This window comes from Rutidosis leptorrhynchoides, chromosome 5 (genome assembly GCF_046630445.1).
Source record: "Rutidosis leptorrhynchoides isolate AG116_Rl617_1_P2 chromosome 5, CSIRO_AGI_Rlap_v1, whole genome shotgun sequence".
Taxonomy (NCBI): Eukaryota; Viridiplantae; Streptophyta; class Magnoliopsida; order Asterales; family Asteraceae; genus Rutidosis; species Rutidosis leptorrhynchoides.
The window spans coordinates 158,642,764-158,663,492 of NC_092337.1; the positions used below are offsets into that span (position 1 = coordinate 158,642,764).

Consider the following 20,729-nt stretch of genomic DNA (forward strand, 5'->3'; position numbering starts at 1 on the left):
ACTAAAATCAACACGTCAAACATCATGATTACGGAAGTTTAAATAAGCATAATTCTTTTATTTCATATTTAATTTCCTTTATTTTATATTTAATTGCACTTCTAATTATCACCTTTTTATTTATTGTTATTGTATTTAATTGCACTTTTAATTATCGTACTTTTTAATTATCGCAAGTTTATTTTATCGCACTTTTATTATTCGCAATTTCATTATCGTTATTTACTTTACGCTTTAATTTAAGTCTTGTATTTATTTTTAATATTTTACATTTGGTTTTAACTGCGACTAAAGTTTTAAAATCGATAAACCAGTCATTAAACGGTAAAAACCCCCCTTTATAATAATAATATTACTTGTATATATATTTGTATTTTTATAAAAGTAAACTAATATAGCGTTAAGCTTTGTTTAAAGATTTTCCCTGTGGAACGAACCGGACTTACTAAAAACTACACTACTGTACGATTAGGTACACTGCCTATAAGTGTTGTAGCAAGGTTTAAGTATATCTATTCTATAAATAAATAAATATCTTGTGTAAAATTGTATCGTATTTAATAGTATTTTCTTGTAAAATTTAATAGTATTTTATATACACCTCGCGACACATCAACCTCCTCCAATTATCCCCCCTTCCTGTATTCCTTCAACCATCTTAGATAAATAAAAACCAACACAGTAGGGGATATTAACAAAGCCTCTTGGGTCTCGAATACACTTTAGGTAAAATAAATCATGTAAGGTCAGTTTTTCCTTGTTGTGACCTCTCTGTGTAATCGATTTAGCCAAAAATCTATGAATTATACGAAGCTCGGATCTGTTAATATGTAAGTAGGTATGTGTTCCTCCCCGCCCTAAAACATTATAGTCTGACATACGCCTCCAGACGGCGTTTGCATCAAAATTCCTATCTACCCTTTCACCACGATAAATCAAATTCATACAATCGGGTAGTAGTAATTCAGAAGGCGTATATATCTGCAAAGCCCTGGCCATGTCTAGCATGGACATCCTGTACATCCTACCGCAAGTATAAACCTAAGAAAACTTCTATCATCTAATCTATCTACATCTACATTTAACGCTATAGTACTCATCAGCTCAACACACCATTCCTTATATACATGTCTACGAATGGTGAATAAGCATTCCCAATCAGTAAAAGAAGAACTGCCTTACCTTTGTATCAAATGCTCCCTAACACGGTCAGCACGTTAGACCCTTTCCAAAGGACCCCAATCAATTACCCTAGGCACCTCTACATCTTTCGTTATTAATTTGAATTTATTACTTTGATATGCCGGGTAATCTCTCCATCGTCTATCGAATCTCAGATTAGGATGCAACGTGTGTTCAGGAATCGTTGGGTATTCTACAGGAGGATGCATCGGAAATACTATGAATTCATTAACAAACTGTAGCGGATCATAATAAGGTACATGTTGATCAGGCTGATGTTGTTGTTCCTGTTGTTATTCTGGTTCGGGTTCATATTGCATTTTTGGTTCTGGTTCTGGAGCTGGAGCAGGTCGTCTAGATGATGATGATGATGAACCTCCAGTATCGGCTCTATGCAAAACACATTAAACACAAAATTTGTGCATCCAAATATGCATTAGTGTTAGCAAAATAACAACTTAAAACAATCACAATAACATGTTAAATCAAAATTAAACTTATACACATTTTCACATTTGTTTACAATTCTACACTTTTTCAAATAAGCACATATGAAAATGTAGACAAAGTTCATAAGCATTTAACTCAAATAACATGTCAAAATAGTCATTACTAACAATTAAACAAGTCTCAAATGGCAATTATATCAAATTAATCAAGTTCATGAATTTTGCAAATAAAAAGTCCACTTTAATCTTCAAAAATCATGTTTAGGATCAATGTTTGGATCATTTAGCTACCTAAACATGTTACACTACTCAATTTAGCAATAATTCATGACAAAAATCGGCCATAACCTGTTTATATCAAAAAAACCTCAAATTGCTCAAGAACACAAACCCTAGATTTCTAAAAATTTTAAAGTTTTTGGCTTCAAATTATGTTAACTAGCATCAATCTAGGTTATACATGCAAAAAATACTAACAATTTAACACTAATTACACTAGAAATTAACAAAATTGCATTAGGTAAAATATTGTTAATTATCACAAAAATTAGAAAATTTATGAGTTTAGGGGTGAAATTTTTACCTTCTTTGAAAAACTTCTGAACAATTTCATGATTAGAGCGAAAATTTTGACGAATTACGGTGAAAATTTGGTGAAATTTGGTGAGATTTTGAGAGAATTTCGTGTATGTGTGTGTGTGTGTGTATTGTGGTGAAGAGCAGAGCAGCTCGCTGCTTTTTCTATCTGGCCTGTTTTCCAGCCTCGTGCGATTGCATGAGGTTGGAGTTCACTTCCCATGCGATCGCATGGGGATCCGGGTACAGTGATTTTGCTTTTTTTTTTTTTTTTAAAAAACCTTATAATTTAATAAAACATAAAATTAATAAAATTTTAAAAATTTGTTTCTTTTTAGGATGAGGGCGTTTCGGATCATTGTCCTAGTCCGTCCCTCGACAAAATTTTAAAATTTGTCAATTTTTAAGCGCGGTTTTAAAAGTAAAGATTTTTTTGGGTTTTTTAAATGTTTTTGGCATACTTTAATTTAATAAGATTAAAAATAATGATAATAAAAGTTCTCGTCCCTCCCTCTGGTAAAGCAATTTTGGTTCAACGACCTAGTCTTCAACTTACGACGAATTTTAAAAATCATATTTTTAACTTAGCGAAATAAAGTAAATTTTTGTTTTTAAATTCACACCAAACTTAAATTTAAAATGCATAAAATTAAAAATTCATATTATGAAAATTGAAAAGTCACACCAAACTTTTATTATATTTTTGTTTTTATACATACAAACTTATATTAAAAGTATTAATTTTTCAAATATTTACAATTTTAAATATATTAATTTTAAAAAATTTAAAATATCAATTTAATATTTATATATTAATTTTAAAAACAAAGTAAAAATAAAATTAAAAATCTTTTTGGCTTTTATCCCACTTTAATCAATCAAATATTATCAAAAATATGCGCCCCTCTTTTCGGTAAAGTAATTTCGGTTTCATAACCTAGTTTAACTCATGACGAATTTTTAAAATATTTTGGGTTGATTGATTAAAGATATTTATACCTTAAGAATAAACGGTAAATTTCGCAGTGATGTAATAATTTTTTGTATGATATCAATAATTTCGGTCGCAAGACCTAATTTTATTGAATACTAATTTAATACTTTATAGCGAACAATTTAGCGTTTATTATCAAAAGGTTAAAAACAATAAAAAAAAATAAAAAAAAATTGAAAACTGTACAAACTTACCTGTGAAATAGAATTCTTAGTGACCTGCTTTAGCCCACTCATAAGATAGTCGGACTAATTGGTTTTCCATAGCTACATAGGCGTAACCTCGAGCATTTAATGTTTTTTCTTCTAAACATATGAACAGTCCTTCTCTTCATAAAGTAACAAATTCGGTATTGGAATATGTCTGATTCGTTGAGCATTTTCCTTCGTGTGACCATTTTCCGCATTTGTGACATCTTTCAAGGTGTCGTGCTCTTCTTTTCGCTGCGGATTTTGATTTTCCTTTACCAAACTGTACCTTATTATTTTCGTTCCTGGATTCTTTTCTTACTCCGTCCAATTTACCTCTGATTAATGATACTATTTCACTTGGAAGGGTGTAATTATTACGTTTAGTGATCAAAGCGTGTAGCATTAGACCATGGTTTAGTTCACAGGAAGTCTTCATCTCGTAAAACCTAAAAAAAATAAAAATTCAGAATGGGGGAAGATGACTAGTTCTTTAGGGTCTGCTAGGGAAAGACCATTCGGATTCCATTTTCGAGAACTACACGAAAACAGAAAATCTAACTCTAACAGAAATACATATTACCCTAAAAAGATTCGATTCTCCCCACACTTAGTTGAAATCGTGATTAATGTTATTTTCAATTGGATCATCAACAACTTGAATATCTTTGACTTTTACTTTAAGCCATTTGTTGATTTCCTCCGTAACTTTCACAAATTCAACTAACATCGCCTTTTCTTTTGGTGATAAATTGGATATTAATCGGTTACATAACTTAAAGTTTCCCTTAATCTTAGCATTGTGAATCCGTTTATAAAGTTTCTTCATTGAACTGTTAAAAACGGGTTCATCTAATTTCTTATCATCAACGGGGTTCTTTGTGATCGGATCATCATTAAGTGTTTCTTCATCTTCCCCACACTTATGCGTTTTTATTGGTCTAACAGTTTTGGTTGGTGGAGATCTAAACTTTTAGTTCACAAAGGTGATCGATTTATCACCATCCTTAAGTGTCATTCTACCTTCTCTTACATCAATGAATGCCTCGGTGGTTGCTAAAAATGGGCGACCTAAAATTAGAGGAATATCAAGGTTTTCATCCATATTAATCACTATGAAGTTTGCAACAAAGGTCAAACTTCCCACGTTAACAAGTAAATTATTTGCTATTCAAACCGGGTGTTTAATGGTTAGGTCAAATGATTGAACACCTATTTTGGTTGGTTTTAATTTACCCATACCTAATCTTTTGTATAAGGAAAGAGGCATAATATTTGCACTTGCTCCTAAATCTGCGAGTCCATTATATACAGCACCATCATTAAGCAAGCAAGAAATGATAAATTCACCCGGGTCTCCTGCTTTAGTAAGTCGAGTTGGTTTGTAAACCTTTTTCGGGTGTTCTTTTCTTGGTTCTTTCACTTCTATTTGAACTTCTTGTTCACATTTTTCTTCGTTTCTTAGAATGGGAGGTTTGTATAAGAATTCTTCTTCATCACTCCAATTTGAATCCTCCCTATTTTCCAATTTTGATTTTTCATATGTTGTTGATAACATATTTATGTTTTCATTTTGAAGGTTTTCTTGGGTGGTGAAATTATGATTGACTTCATTGTCAACTTCCATCGGACCATGTATGTAATGTTTAACACTGTGACCATTAACTTTAAATTCAATCCCATTTGAATTTATTAACTCTATTGTTCCGTATGGGAAAACTCTTTTGACTATGAATGGTCCAGACCATCTTGATTTCAATTTTCCAGGAAATAGCTTGAATCGTGAATTGAAAAGAAGAACTATGTCTCCTTCTTTAAATTCTTTTGAACTTCTGATTCTTTTATCATGCCATTTCTTCGTTCTTTCTTTATAGATTAATGAATTTTCGTATGCCTCAAGTCTTAATTCTTCTAATTCGTTTAGTTGACTTAATCGTAGACGTCCGGCTTCATGTAAATCAAGATTACATGTCTTCAAAGCCCAAAATGCTTTGTGTTCAATTTCTACTGGAAGATGACATGTTTTTTCGTAAACGAGTTTAAAAAGTGTGGTTCCAATTGGAGTTTTGTAGGCTGTTCTAAAAGCCCAGAGTGCATCCTCCAATTTAATGGACCATTCCTTCGGATTTGATCCTACGGTTTTCTCTAGAATACGTTTTAAAGCTCGGTTGGTATTTTCAACTTGTCCACTTGTTTGTGGATGATAAGCAGTGGAGATTTTATGAGTTACTCCATATCTTTTAAGAACTTTCTCAAGTTGATTATTACAAAAATGAGTACCCGATCACTTATTAAAGCTTTCGGTGTTCCAAACCTTGCAAAAAGACTTTTTAAAAAGTTGACTACAACTCGTGCATCGTTAGTTGGGAGAGCTTGTGCTTCCGCCCATTTAGATACATAATCAATGGCAACGAGAATGTAGAGATTATTATGAGATTTTAGAAATGGACCCATAAAGTCAATACCCCAAATGTCAAATACTTCACATACTTGAATGACATTTTGTGGCATTTCATCACGTTGACTTATTTTTTCGGCCCTTTGACAAGCATCACAGGATTTGCAAAGAAGGTATGCGTCTTTGAAAATTGTAGGCCAATAGAATCCAACATCATAAACTTTTCTTGCTGTAAGTTGAGGCTCATAATGCCCTCCTGTTGGTCCTGTGTGATAATGGTTTAAGATTTGACTAGCTTCGTCTCCGAATACACATCGGCGTATTATTCCATCGGGACAACTTTTAAACAAATGTGGATCTTCTCAAAAATAGTGTTTTATATCACTAAAGAATTTCTTTCGTTTTTGGTACGACAACCCTTTTTCAAGGAATCCACATACTAAGTAGTTTGCATAGTCTGCAAACCATGGAATTTCATTATAATCTATCTTCAATAGATATTCATTAGGAAAGTTGTCTTGTATGGCCGATTCATTTAGAACTTCTAATTCGGGATTTTCTAGACGAGAAAGATGATCAGCGTCGAGATTTTCTGCTCCCTTTTTATCTCGGATTTCAATATTAAACTCTTGTAAGAGTAAGATCCAATGGATTAATCGTGGTTTAGCATCTTGTTTCGAAAATAGGTATCTAAGAGCAGAATGATCGGTATAGACCACCGTTTTAGCTAGAACAAGATATGAACGAAATTTGTCAAAAGCAAAGACAATAGCAAGGAGTTCTTTTTCAGTAGTTGTATAATTCGTTTGTGCTCCTTGTAATGTCTTACTAGCATAATATATAGGTTGAAATCGTTTTTCAATCCTTTGTCCTAAAACGGCTCCCATTGCAAAATCACTTGCATCGCACATTAGTTCAAATGGTAAATTCCAATTTGGAGTTATCATGATCGACGCATTAGTGAGTTTCTCTTTAAGTATATTAAAAGATTTGATGCATTCATCTGAAAAGATGAATGGAGCATCCTTTTCTAGGAGTTTATTCATAGGAGTGGCAATTTTAGAAAAATATTTTATAAAACATCGGTAAAAACATGCATGCCCTAGAAAACTCCTAACTCCTCTAACATTGGTGGGATGTGGAAGTTTAGCAATTACATCTATTTTTGCTATATCCACTTCAATTCCTTCCTTTGAGATTTTATGTCCAAGAACGATGCCTTCTTTAACCATGAAATGGCATTTCTCCTAATTAAGTACTAGATTTGATTGTTCGCATCTAATAAGCATTCGTTCAAGATTAACTAGACATGTTTCAAAAGTATCACGGAAGACTAAAAAGTCATCCATGAAAACTTCCATGCATTCTTCTATCATGTCGTGAAAAATCGCCATCATGCACCTTTGAAAGGTTGCAGGGGCGTTGCAAAGTCCAAATGGCATGCGTTTGTAAGCAAAAGTACCATAAGGGCACGTGAACGTGGTTTTCTCTTGGTCCTCAGGTGCTATTGGAATTTGAAAATATCCGGAAAAACCATCAAGAAAATAATAATAACTATTTCCGGCTAATTTTTCCAACATTTGATCAATAAAAGGTAAGGGAAAGTGATCTTTTCTGGTGGCGTCATTTAATTTTCTATAATCAATACAAACACGCCATCCTGTTACAATCCTAGTAGGAATAAGCTCATTTTTCTCATTTGTGATGACAGTCATGCCACCTTTCTTAGGCACGCATTGAACTGGGCTTACCCATGGACTATCAGAAATTGGATAAATTAGACCTGCATCTAGCAGTTTAATAATTTCTTTCTTAACAACATCTTGCATATTAGGATTTAGTCTTCGTTGGTGTTGCACATACATTTTATGACCTTCTTCCATTAGGATTTTATGTGTGCAATACGAAGGACTTATTCCTTTAATATCATGAATTTTCCATGCAATAGCTGATTTATGAGCTTTTAGCACAGAAATGAGCTGAGATTTTTCATTTTCAGTAAGAGAAGACGATATTATTACAGGTAATTCAGATTCACCATGTAAATAAGCGTATTCCAAATGGTTTGGAAGTGGCTTTAACTCTAATGTTGGTGGTTCTTCTATCGATGATTTGTATCGATATCTGTCTTCTTCTTTTAGCATTTAAATTTCTTCTGTTGTTGGTTCATATCCATTAGCTATAAGTATAGCTATCATTTCAGTTTCATCAATTGGTTCAGTTCCTTCTCCTAAAGAACATTCTCCTGTTCCTTGTAATTCTGGAAATTCTTCTAATAATTCTGCATATGAATCTATAGTTTGAATATAATAACATGTATCATCCGCAGATTGCTGTTGTTGCATTGCTCTATCAACTGAAAAGGTAACACTCTCGTCCTCAATACTTAGGGTCAGTTTCTTACCAAACACGTCTATTATTGCTTTGGCCGTGTTTAAGAATGGTCTTCCTAATATGAGAGGAACTTGAGAATCTTCTTCCATGTCCAGAACAACAAAATCTACTGGAAATACTAAAGTACCAACTTTAACTAGCATGTTCTCCATTATCCCTCTAGGATATTTTACTGATCGATCGGCTAGTTGTATGCTTATTCGTGTTGGTTTCAATTCTCCAAGGTCTAGTTTAGCGTATAGTGAATACGGCATTAGATTTATACTAGCACCAAAGTCTGCCAATGCTTCTATAGAAGTAAGACTACCCAGAAAACATGGAATTGTGAAACTTCCTGGATCTGATAATTTTTCTGGTATCTTATTCAACAGCACTGCTGAACAATTAGCATTCATAGTAACAGCCGAGAGTTCTTCCATTTTCTTTCTATTTGTGATTAGATCTTTCAAGAATTTAGCATATCTAGGCATTCCTGAAATCACATCAATGAAAGGAAGATTTACATTAATCTATTTAAACATATCCAAGAATTTAGATTGCTCGGCTTCAAGTCTCTCTTTTCTCATTTTACTCGGGTAAGGAAGTGGTGGTTGGTATAGTTTAACATAAGGTTTAGCCTTAACTATGCTATCTTCATTAACCTTTTCAACTACCGGTTCTTTTTCCTTATCTTGTTCAGGTTGTGGTTCTTGTGGAGTAGGAATAGCTTCATCAGAAATTACAGGTATTTCAGGTGGTTTAAGTGTAATACCACTTCTTGTGGTAATGGCTTTAGCTGTTTCATTCCGGGGGTTAGCATTTGTATCACTTGGTAGACTTCCCAGTTTTCTTTCACCTATTAACCTTGATAGGTTGCTTACTTCTTGTTCTAGATTTTGAATAAAAGCTTGTTGATTTCTAAATGCTTGAGCATTTTGTTCATTCGTTTGTTTCTGAGATGTGAAAAATTGTGTTTGAGAATCAACTAGCTTCGACATCATATCTTCTAAATTTGGCTTTTTATCATCAGTTTGTGGTGGTTTGTTTTGAAAATTAGGTCTTTGCTGATTGTAAGTATTGTTAGATACTTGTTGATTGATAGGACCTTGTTGTTTGTTGTATGGAACATTTCGGTTATAATTCTGATTTTGATTGTAAATTGGTCTTGGCGGTTGATAATTATTCTGATAATTATTTCCAGGCCTTTGGTTTATGTATGAAACATTCTCTCTTTGTTCCATTGTTAGTTCAATACTGAGACAATCTTTTGTCAAATGTGGTCCTCCACACTGCTCACAACTAATTCGTATTGAGTGAATATCCTTAGTCATCTTTTCCATTCGTCTCTCGACAGCATCTATCTTTGCAGAAATGGAATCTAAGTCATGGCTAGAATCGGCTCTAGCTGCTTTAGATTATCTAACGATATCTTTTTCTTGGTGCAACTCATGTGAGTGGGAAGCAGTGTTATCAATAATTTTGTAAGCATCAGTTGTTATTTTCTTCATAATGGAACCACAAGCTGCTATATCGATGTCTTTTCTTGTTGTGATGTCGCATCCTTGGTAGAATATTTGTACTATTTGACAGGTGTCTAAACCATGTTGCGGACATCCTCTTAATAACTTTCCAAATCTTGTCCATGCCTCATATAGAGTTTCATTTGGCTTCTGTGTGAACGTAACAATTTCTCTTTGAAATCTCACGGCTTTGCCGGAAAGAATTGTTTGAGAAATTTTTCAACTAAAACGTCCCATGTATCAATCGCCCCTTCAGGTAACGATTCCAACCAATCTTTGGCTTCTCCCTTTAAAGTCCAGGGAAATAACATGAGATATATATGTTCATCCTCCACTTCTCTTATCTTAAATAGTGTGCAGACCCTATTAAACGTACGAAGATGTTCATTTGAATCTTCCTTCGGCGCACCACTAAATTGGCATTGATTAGTTACCATGTGTAGAATTTGTCCTTTGATTTCATAATCTGACGTATTTATGTCAGGTTGAGTAATTGCGTGACCTTGGCCAGTGCGTTTAGCTCTCATTCGGTCTTCCATACTTAGAGGTTCCAGATTCTCCATAATTGAATTTGTTGAATCTGAATCACTAGAGGATTCTGATTTAATGGTTCGTTCCTCAACAATCTCCGTTTGAATGATTGGTGGTTCCGGAGGAAAGATTAATGGTTCAGGATCTATGAATTGTCCCTGAATATTCTCCGGATTCTCAATTGTGAGGTCGGGTTCAAAAAATGGATTATCGAAAATTTGAATTGGAGTAATTGGTCGACTGGATGACGATTCTAAAGAAAAATCAACGGCGACAATATTTGCTAGATGTCTTGATCGAATTACAGGTGGTGAACGTACAAAAGGTGGTGAACATTTTGCTCGGTGCATTCACTGAATATCCTATTAGTTATAAAAATAAGAAAAATTATATAAGTTATCAAATTAATAGACTTTTCTGATTTTGCCCACTTTTCGAATAGCCAAAAGATGCAGCAGAGGGGCAGGATTCGTTTGGTCTCAATATAATTGAGTACTGTTTGGCTCCAATAACCCGGTCCACGTACAAATCCAACTATTACTACGAACCAGATAATTTTGATGTCTATCAATTTAACCGCTTAAAATAATTTTTCGTTATTTAAAGAAATTTTAGAGAAGAAATAGAAAAAATCTAAGTCCTAAAACTAGAATGTCGAGAAATAAGAAAGAAAAAGAGCGCGTCGAAAAACGTCGAAAAATAAAAGGTCGAAAAATAATAGGCGTCGAAAAATAAAAATAAGAAAGTAGCGCGTCGAAACTTAAAATGGAACTAAAAACTAAGAATTAAAAGTTGCGTCTAAAAATATTAAAGCTTAAAAGAAAAACTAAATCCAAAATGGCAATAACTTAAAAAGGTACTAAAACTTAAAAAGGCGTCGCAAAATTCTAAAGCACATAAATCTTAGTCTAAAGAAAAAGCACTTAAGGGATTTTACGGCAAAGCCTAAAAATCTAGAAGTAAAAATAACTATGGCAAAAACTATGACTTAAAATTAAATACGAGCGAAAAATGCAAATATTACGCTAAAACAAATAAAAAGATACAAAAATATAAAAATAATCTTAAAGTTGTAAAAAGTACAATTTTTATAAAAATATTATTTTTATATTATTTATTTTATAAAACTATTAATTTTATAATTTATAAAAATTAAATAAACTTAAATTACAAATTAAATAAAAACTAAAACTAAATAATATTAAAAACTAAACCTAATTAGGGTTTAATTAATTATAATTAAAATATACTCCGTAATTAATGTTGAACTAGGTCAACAGTTGGCGTGTCAGGTATCCTCATGCGATCGCATGAGAATTTGCCTTCGGGCTCATGCGATCGCATGAGCTAAGATTTCGGGCCAGGCCTTGGGCTACTACAGTACTGGGCCTCGAGAGTTTTTATTTTATTTTTTTTCTGTTTTTCTTTTTTAAATATGTATATAATATATTTATATAAATTAAATAAAACTTATATTTTTACAAAATAAAGATAAAGAAACTTTATAGAACTTATATATTTAACAAATTCTTAAAAATATTTATATTTTTGTTTTTTTTTTTATATTTTTGAATATTTAAAACGTATTTTTACAAAAACGTATTTTTATAAAAGTAAACTAAAAATTAATAAAAATCAATTTTTTTTATATAGCGTTGCGCTTCCGGCGTTTAAGCAGAATTGTTCCCCGGCAGCGGCGCCAAAAATACTTGATGTTATGCGAGGTGTATATAAAATAGTATTCTTTTTACAACGTAATAATATTAAATATGATACAATTTTACACAAGATATTTATTTATTTATAAAATGGATATACCTAAACCTTGCTACAACACTTATAGGCAGTGTACATAATCGTACAGTAGTGTAGTTTTTAGTAAGTCCGGTTCGTTCCACAGGGATACACTTAAACAAGCTTAACGCTATATTAGTTTAACTTATAAAAATACAAATATATATATAAGTAGTATTATTATTATAAAAGGGGGTTTTTACCGTTTAATGACCGGTTTGTCGATTTTTAAAACTTTAGTCGCAGTTAAAACCTAATGTAAAATATTAAAAATAAATATAACTTAATTTAAAGCGTAAAGTAAATAACGATAATGAAATTGCGATAAATAAAAGTGCGAGAAAATAAAATTGCGATAATTAAAGAGTACGATAATTAAAAGTGCAATTAAATACAATGACAATAAATAAAAGTGCGATAATTAAAAGCGCAATTAAATATGAAATAAAAGAATTATGCTTATTTAAACTTCCATAATCATGATGTTTGACGTATTGATTTTTAGTTTATTCCCATGGGTTAACTGTCCTTTGTCCTGGATTATTCGATATGTCCATACGGATTTGTCCATAATAGTCCATCAGGCATAAATATAAAGTGCGAAAGTCTTTACCAAATTATCCTTATTCCCGAAGTCAAATATTCCAACTAATTGGGGATTCGAATTGTAACAAGGTTTTAATACTTTGTTTAATGAATACACCAGGTTATCGACTGCGTGTAAACCAAGGTTTTAATACTTTGTTAATAATTACACCAATTACCCTTGAATGTAATCCACCCCTGTTTCAACAAGTCTACTAACTATTAATCCAGTTCCGTGTCCGGTAAAATGAACAACTATTGGTATTTATAGATATCCCGCCCACCGTGCCCAGTCAAGCTTATGTGGTTATATATAAATACGTCAAATTATAAGTCTATATATTAAATTAACGAGGTATCATTTAGTTAATATAAAGCCCATTAATAGCCCATAGTCTAATTTCCACAAGTGTCGTTCTTTTGTCCAAACCCCAATTATGGTACAAAGCCCAATTACCCAATTTTAATATTTAACCCAACATCATGATTACTTCGGCATTAAATAAGCATAATAATAACTTAGCTACGAGACATTAATTTAAAAATAACATTAACCATAACTTACAGTGATTAAAAATAGCGTAGCGTTACACGGACAGAATTTCGACATACACCCTTACAACATTCGCTAACATACCCTTATTATTAGAATTTAAAATTAAAATTAAAATTAAAATTATAATATATATATATATATATATATATATATATATATATATATATATATATATATATATATATATATATATATATATATATATATATATATGTTTACGTATGAATGAAGAAGAAAAAGATGTTGAATTCGATCACCAAACTGTGAAATTTATAGGACCAGAGCTGAAAAAGGGTGCCATGCGAGCGCATGGTTTTGTGCCTCCAGGCCATGCGATCGTATGGCCAGCTGGGAGAAGTCACATGTCCTTGTTTTCTTTCTTGCCGACGTTTATAAATAATAATATAATATATAAATAATTATAATAATTATTTAAATATTATATTTTATTTATGTGCATAGTTAACTTGTAATTTTTAGTCCGTTGCGTCGAGCGTTCAGAGTTGACTTTGGTCCCGGTTCCGGATTTTTGAACGTCCTTGCGTACAATTTAATATCTTGTATTTTGCATTTCGCGTCTTGTACTCTTGTAATTTTGAGACGTTTCTTATCAATAATTGGAACCACTTTGATTGTATTTTGTACTTTTGAGCTTTTTGGTCGTTTGCGTCTTCAATTCGTCGAATCTATCTTTTTTTCTTCACCTTTTATTATTTAAACGAATATCACTTGTAAATAGAACAATTGCAAATAAAAGCTTGTCTTTCTTGAGGGATAATGCTATGAAATATATGTTCGTTTTTAGCATTATCAATTCATATCAAGGATATCTATTTGGTGTTTCTCTGAAAACAACATTACTTTCTCAAATAATGAATCCCAACCATCATTTCTAAATTTATTGAGACTTTTCTTGGTAACATAAACTAACTTAATAGCATTAACAATATCTTGATTTTTCTTCTAAAGAGCTTGAGAAAGAATATGAGTTCTTCCCATTATTTCCTTCACTAAGTGAAGAATAAATACAAACTCAAACAAATTCAGATACATGTAAGCTGAATTAGCATCATCACGTTGAGAAACTAAAGATCCATCTTTAATTATACTTTCAAGAACTTCTCACGAGTAGCATTAAACATCCCAATCAAGTTACAGACAGAATTAAAATGAGAACCCCAACATGTATCGCCAGCTCGTGTTAAAGTCCCTACTTAATTACCTCATTTCCCCGTTTCAATTTCACCTAGTTCTAATAATCGTTTAATCTCATTTGACTTAACTTTTTGCAACTCATCATGACGCTTACTTGAAACACAAATAACATTAGTAATGAAAGTCAAATTTGAGAAAAACTGATGAAGCGTCACAACTTCTCTTGCAGCAGCTACTAAGGCAAGTTGCAATCTGTGTGCAAAGCAATGAACATAGTATGCATAAGGACTATCTTTACGAACTAGCGCTTGTAACCCATTCCACTCCCCTCTCATATTACTAGCACCATCATAACCTAGACTACGAATTTTACTAGTATCAAAATCATATTGCAAAAGTTGTTTCCACAAACATGTTTTAAGGGTTAATGATGTAGTATCACTAACATGTACAAGATCTAAAAACCGTTCTCTAACAACACCATCATTCTCAATAAACCTTAAAACTATTGCCATTTTCTCTTTTTTAGACTCATCTCGGGATTCATCAACCATGACACAAAAGTACGAATTACCCACTTCATTACAAATATGTTTCCGGACCTTGTTTGCAATAATCCCTAAGATTTCCTTTTGGATCGACCCGGCTATAAATTTTGAATTATAGAGGGCGTTCTCTAATACAACCTTGGCAAGTTCATCATTGTATGAAGCTAAAAATTGTAACAATTCAAGAAAATTACCTCTATTTTTTGAGTTCTGAGTCTCATCATGTCCACGAAAAGCACATGTATGGAAGGTTAGCCAACGAACAATGTCAACTGTAGCTTTCAACCGCAAATGATTCTGTAAGATGTTCTCATTACTTTATTTTTCTATGATAGGTTCTCACTGTGTCAATATGTGATGCTTGGTTTAATAGGTTCTCACTGTATACAATAGCATCTTTATGTGATGAACCACAAATATGCTTAAGAAATGAACACTTTTTCCTATCATGTACCTTTTTCCAGTTATCGAATCCATTGACTTTAAATGTGTCTGCCCCATTATGAACATTCTGTTTGCCTTCAAACAAGTAACATTGAAAGCAATACACAACATCTTTTGTAGGAGAATACTCTAACCAATTAGAAAATTTCTTAAACCATGAATACTAAAACCTACGAGTATGCTTCTGCCCAACTTTAGAAGGGTACACTTCTAAATGAATTTGATATGGACCCATTTCTAAATACTTCCTTCTATTAATTCCCTATCATTAACGTGATACTCCCACATATGTTTTCTCTTTCTGGGATCTCTCTCCAAAAAATTAAGATTTGCAGTCCTGATGTTCGGATCAAGTGTTTCAGTAATATTGATCTCTGGTTGATTTTGATGTTGTTTGGGATCACTTGTTGAAGCTTTGACACATTTACTCTCTTGATTTATGTTGATCGTTGTGTCATCAGGCTTTCTCTTATAAAACGAAAAAAGCGTTTGTTGCATTGCCATAATAGCTCCTGCTTAAATGAAGAAGTGCAACCCAAATTAGAAAATCATGACCTACTATTGTTTTCAATCTACAAAAACAGTAATATTAGTTACTCACTGACTCTATTAATCTATTACTCTTGACCAGTTAACAGATCACATTATCATAGCTAGTTAACTGTCATTAACTCATTGTTAATTTGTTATAACCTATAATTGAAACTAATGAGAAATATGCATCAATTTAAAATATAAAATACTTTAGTCTTTAGATGCTTAGTTTATAAGGCCGCTGACCACACAATATATTTAAAATTAATATATATATCATCAATTCATGATTCATGTATATGGTAACACAAATAATGCCAAATTTAATATATTTTTAAACCCCAAATCCTTAATTCCTTAATCCCTAATAACAATATAAAAGGCACAATTGCACCACCGATGTCCATTAATGTAGTCTGTATATATAGTATGGTATCTAAAACCCAAAATTCTAGTTTTTATAACATTAAATAATAAAAGAGAAACACTAACCTTTTAGATAATTGATTTTGATCAGAAGAGAAGTGACAACGAAGAGACGATCAAGAGGTGAGGTATAAATTTATTTGATCGGTTGGAGTAATTGGGTCAGGTTAATTTTTTTTAGAACGGCCCATAAATGATATATAATTTTTTTTATCCATACTATATAAAATTAATGGTAATAGCCCAATTTTTTAGAAGGGCCTTGGCCCATCCATGCCACCCCTAACATCCGCCATTGCGTAAGAACTCTCACATGCAAGTATACATCAATAATAAATTTATATTTATACAGTTACAGTACTTATTTATATAGTTATTTATTAAATAATATAATAAAAATAATGTTTAAAGCTATAAATACACTAAATACTTTCATTTTTATTTCAATGTAGGCTATATACTCAATAAATTACCAGTGTATGTCACATACTTTACAAAGTATTCTAATGTAGGCTATTGATGATTAATTACCTGCTGAACCGGTAAAATCAATTTTTTAACATTTTTTAAAAATTTTATATTGCTATAAATAGGTTATATACTTTCATTTGTGTTCCCGATGTATGCTATATACAAAAATGATTTGTTCCGATGTAGGCTATATACTTTCACTTTTATTCGCTCATTTTTGTTCTATCCATTTAACAAGTTCAATACGTTCATATTAGCATACATTTTGAAAGTATATAGCTTACACTGATATTTTATTAGGTATATAGCCTATATTGAAATAAAAGTGAAAGTATATAGCATATTTATAGCTTTAACCCTATAAATAAAGTTAAGTTGAAGCATCATTGTTATCATCATTATTATAGACTTAGCATGTTATTATTAAATTAAATTAATAATTAATACGAGTGATAAAAAATACTTTTAACGTGTATACGGGTCGGTTAAAATTTTTGATACATTAATAGGTTGTAGGTGAGTCATGGATATATCATACCTAATCCAGGATAAAATTCAACTTATGAATACATGATACTTCTTTGAACAACCGACAAATATTCCTGCTAACCCGACTTATCTTTAATTACACATTAATATTTATAATAATTATTAACATAATTACACATTGTATTTATCATATAGCTCGGATCGTTGGAATTCGCGGGTTATAGGCATGAGCGAAAATAATTAACGGGTAAACGAGTACATGGGTTATAGACTACTTGACTTACGATATTATGTAGAAGTATTTGAAAACTTCGTTCAAAATTATGAGGGCATTATCTTTTAACATGTCATTTTTGTATCTTATATAATCACATGACTATATATCATTTCATTTAAAATTCATATATACTTTTATTCATGTACATTTCTTTTACAAATATATTTAATATTCACTTGTATTATAGTTTCGCAAAATTACGGATTATTAACTAGTATAAAATAACATAAGATTAATAATTGATTAAGGGAATATATGGAATAAAAATAGTTAAGAATTACTTATTCATCTATTACTCTTTAATATTGATTTAGATGATTGTATTAAAGGGGTATTTTTATGTATTAGCAAATTCAATGGTTATGAATAATACAGTGTGAGTTTTTGATTAATACAAATACTGTCTTTCAAAAAACAAATTGCTTTATTAAGAGTACATATACATACATACATACATATATATATATATATATATATATATATATATATATATATATTAGATTTTTTGTGCCTGTGCGTTGCACGGATATGTAAAAATCCATGCAAAAAATGTAATTTATAGTTCATATCGGTAAGTAAATAACGATACTACAAAATAGGAAAGAACTCGTAGTGTTGATAAATTTTAAAAGTTCCAATTGAGTTTAAGAACATGTGTTGTTAACAAATTTTAAAAGTGATTTTTTAAATAAACCGACAATACTATCATTTTTTATGATGTTACAACCCTTCGTTAAATTATTAAAATGATACTTGAATGCGTGTAATTGAGTTAAAACTTTATGAATCATCAATTAACCGGATTTGAACATATCTATTGCGTCTTTATATTTTTTGACTTGGTCTTCAATTTTTCTTTTAATTGCTCAAATTGTCTTAAAATTGACATATTTTTTCGCTACATCATTAAAAGTATAATATATATCAGTCATTATAAAATTTTGAGTCGTTATTTTAAGTCCTGTACGATTTTCCACACTCGAACACCATCAAAGATGTCCATGACTTTAGTTATAACAGATTAATCACCTACAAACATAAATTGGAATTAAGCCAAGCCCTAGTTACCGTAGTAGGACATAAACTTGTAGATTATATTCATAACAAAAATGAACCGTGTAATATGATAATAATAATAATATATCAATTTAAGTATGTTGTCCGCAAAGAATAAAATAAATAAATTATATATATGTGAGCCGTTTTCATTTTTTGGATGCAGTATAAAGAAGTTCTTGTTTTACTGATAATGTTGACGGAAGATTTTAACATAATAAAGTCTAAAATATCAGTCAATTGTTATATTCCCATTTTACCATATATTTAAATATCTAACAAATTTTAAAAGTGGTTTTTTAAATAAACCGACAATACTATCATTTTTTATGATGTTACAACCCTTTGTTAAATTATTAAAATGATACTTGAATGCGTGTAATTGAGTTAAAACTTAATGAATCATCAATTAATGGGATTTGAACATATCTATTGTGTCTTTATATTTTTTGACTTGGTCTTCAATTTTTCTTTTAATTGCTCAAATTGTCTTAAAATTGACATATTTTTTCGCTACATCATTAAAGTATAATATATATCAGTCATTATAAAATTTTGAGTCGTTATTTTAAGTCTTGTACGATTTTCCACACTCGAACACCATCAAAGATTTCCCTGACTTTAGATATAACAGATTAATCACCTACATACATAAATTGGAATTAAGCCAAGCCCTAGTTACCGTAGTAGGACATAAACTTGTATATTATATTCATAACAAAAATGAACCGTGTAATATGATAATAATAATAATATATCAATTTAAGTATGTTGTAAGCAAAGAATAAAATAAATAAATTATATATATGTGAGCCGTTTTCATTTTTTGGATGCAGTATAAAGAAGTTCTTGTTTTACTAATAATGTTGACGGAAGATTTTAACATAATAAAGTCTAAAATATCGGTCAATTGTTATATTCCCATTTTACCCATGTTCTCAGGGATTTAAATATCTAAGAATGTTCTCATGGGAACACTACCATATATATATATATATATATATATATATATATATATATATATATATATATATAAGAATCCAGTAAGAACTTTTTAGTGTAAGAACTCTAGGAACTCCAAAATACACTGAAATTCGAGAAAAAAAACACGAGCGAGCAAAAAAAAAAAATTTGTTCGAATTACGAAAACGTAGAACACAAAATTGTTCGAATTTCAATTTTTTGTTCAATTTTCACGTGTTCTACAAATTTTTGTTCGAATATGAAAAATGTAGAATACAAAATTGTTCGAATTTCACCATTTTTGTTCGACTTTCACCATTTTTGTTCGAAATTCACCTTTTTTGTTCGCCCGCCCTTTTTTTGTTCGAATATATATATATATATATATATATATATATATATATATATATATATATATATATATATATAGACACACACACACAATGCTTTTAAAAGGCCATTTGCAAGACATCACTATATAATTAAAACCTTTGAAACAACCCAACCCGTATTTAAACCGGCCCGTAAAATTTTTTGTTAATACATTAATATTTAGATCCCAATTATGTTTCCGAAACATCTTTAACACAAATAATAAGTTCAATAAACTTTTAAAACATTTAATACATAGTTTAAATATCCGAAAGGGCGAACACGACCCGACTATATTAATTTCCAACAAAACCGAGCATGGTGATTGGGACTATGCTACCCAATCCTAATCGAGTCCAAGAACAAGATCTTCTAGAGCAACCTAGCCAAGATCTCTAATCCCCATGCTTACCCGAGCCGCCAATCATGCGAACCTATAAAAAAATAGCAACAACGAGAGGGTAAGCTAATGCTTAGTGAATGTAAAGATACTATACACATACATATGCATAAAATGGCTACGCATCACCAAGCATCAAGATAAACACATACCAGCACCGCATGGTAAACAAACTACAAAAGAGCACATACACAAAGTAGCTACACGCTACGTAATCACCAAGCAAATGCCACAAGATGCTACAACACAACGATAAGTATATACGCGTATACAATAAATATAATCAACAACAACAAATAAGGTTAACCCCTTAACCCAAACCACATGAAGGTTGGACGAACTACCCGGACCCTAGTGAATTCGCACTACCCAAGATTCACTTTGTTCACCACTTCAACAACCGAGGTTGGCCGAACTACCCGAGCCTTAGTGAATTCGCACAACCCAA

The 20,729-nt window shown here is 31.3% G+C and overlaps 1 protein-coding gene across 1 annotated transcript; it reads right to left on the minus strand.

Annotated features, from left to right (window-relative positions):
- Positions 1 to 14,369: 14,369 nt before the first annotated feature.
- LOC139849130 (uncharacterized) lies at positions 14,370 to 15,797 on the minus strand. The gene is made up of 3 exons (XM_071838800.1): positions 15,539 to 15,797; positions 15,193 to 15,422; positions 14,370 to 15,146 (listed from the first exon to the last, which is right to left on the minus strand). Exons 1-3 carry the CDS (start codon positions 15,795 to 15,797, stop codon positions 14,370 to 14,372), a joined length of 1,266 nt encoding a protein of 421 aa, XP_071694901.1.
- Between the last annotated feature and the right edge of the window lie 4,932 nt (positions 15,798 to 20,729).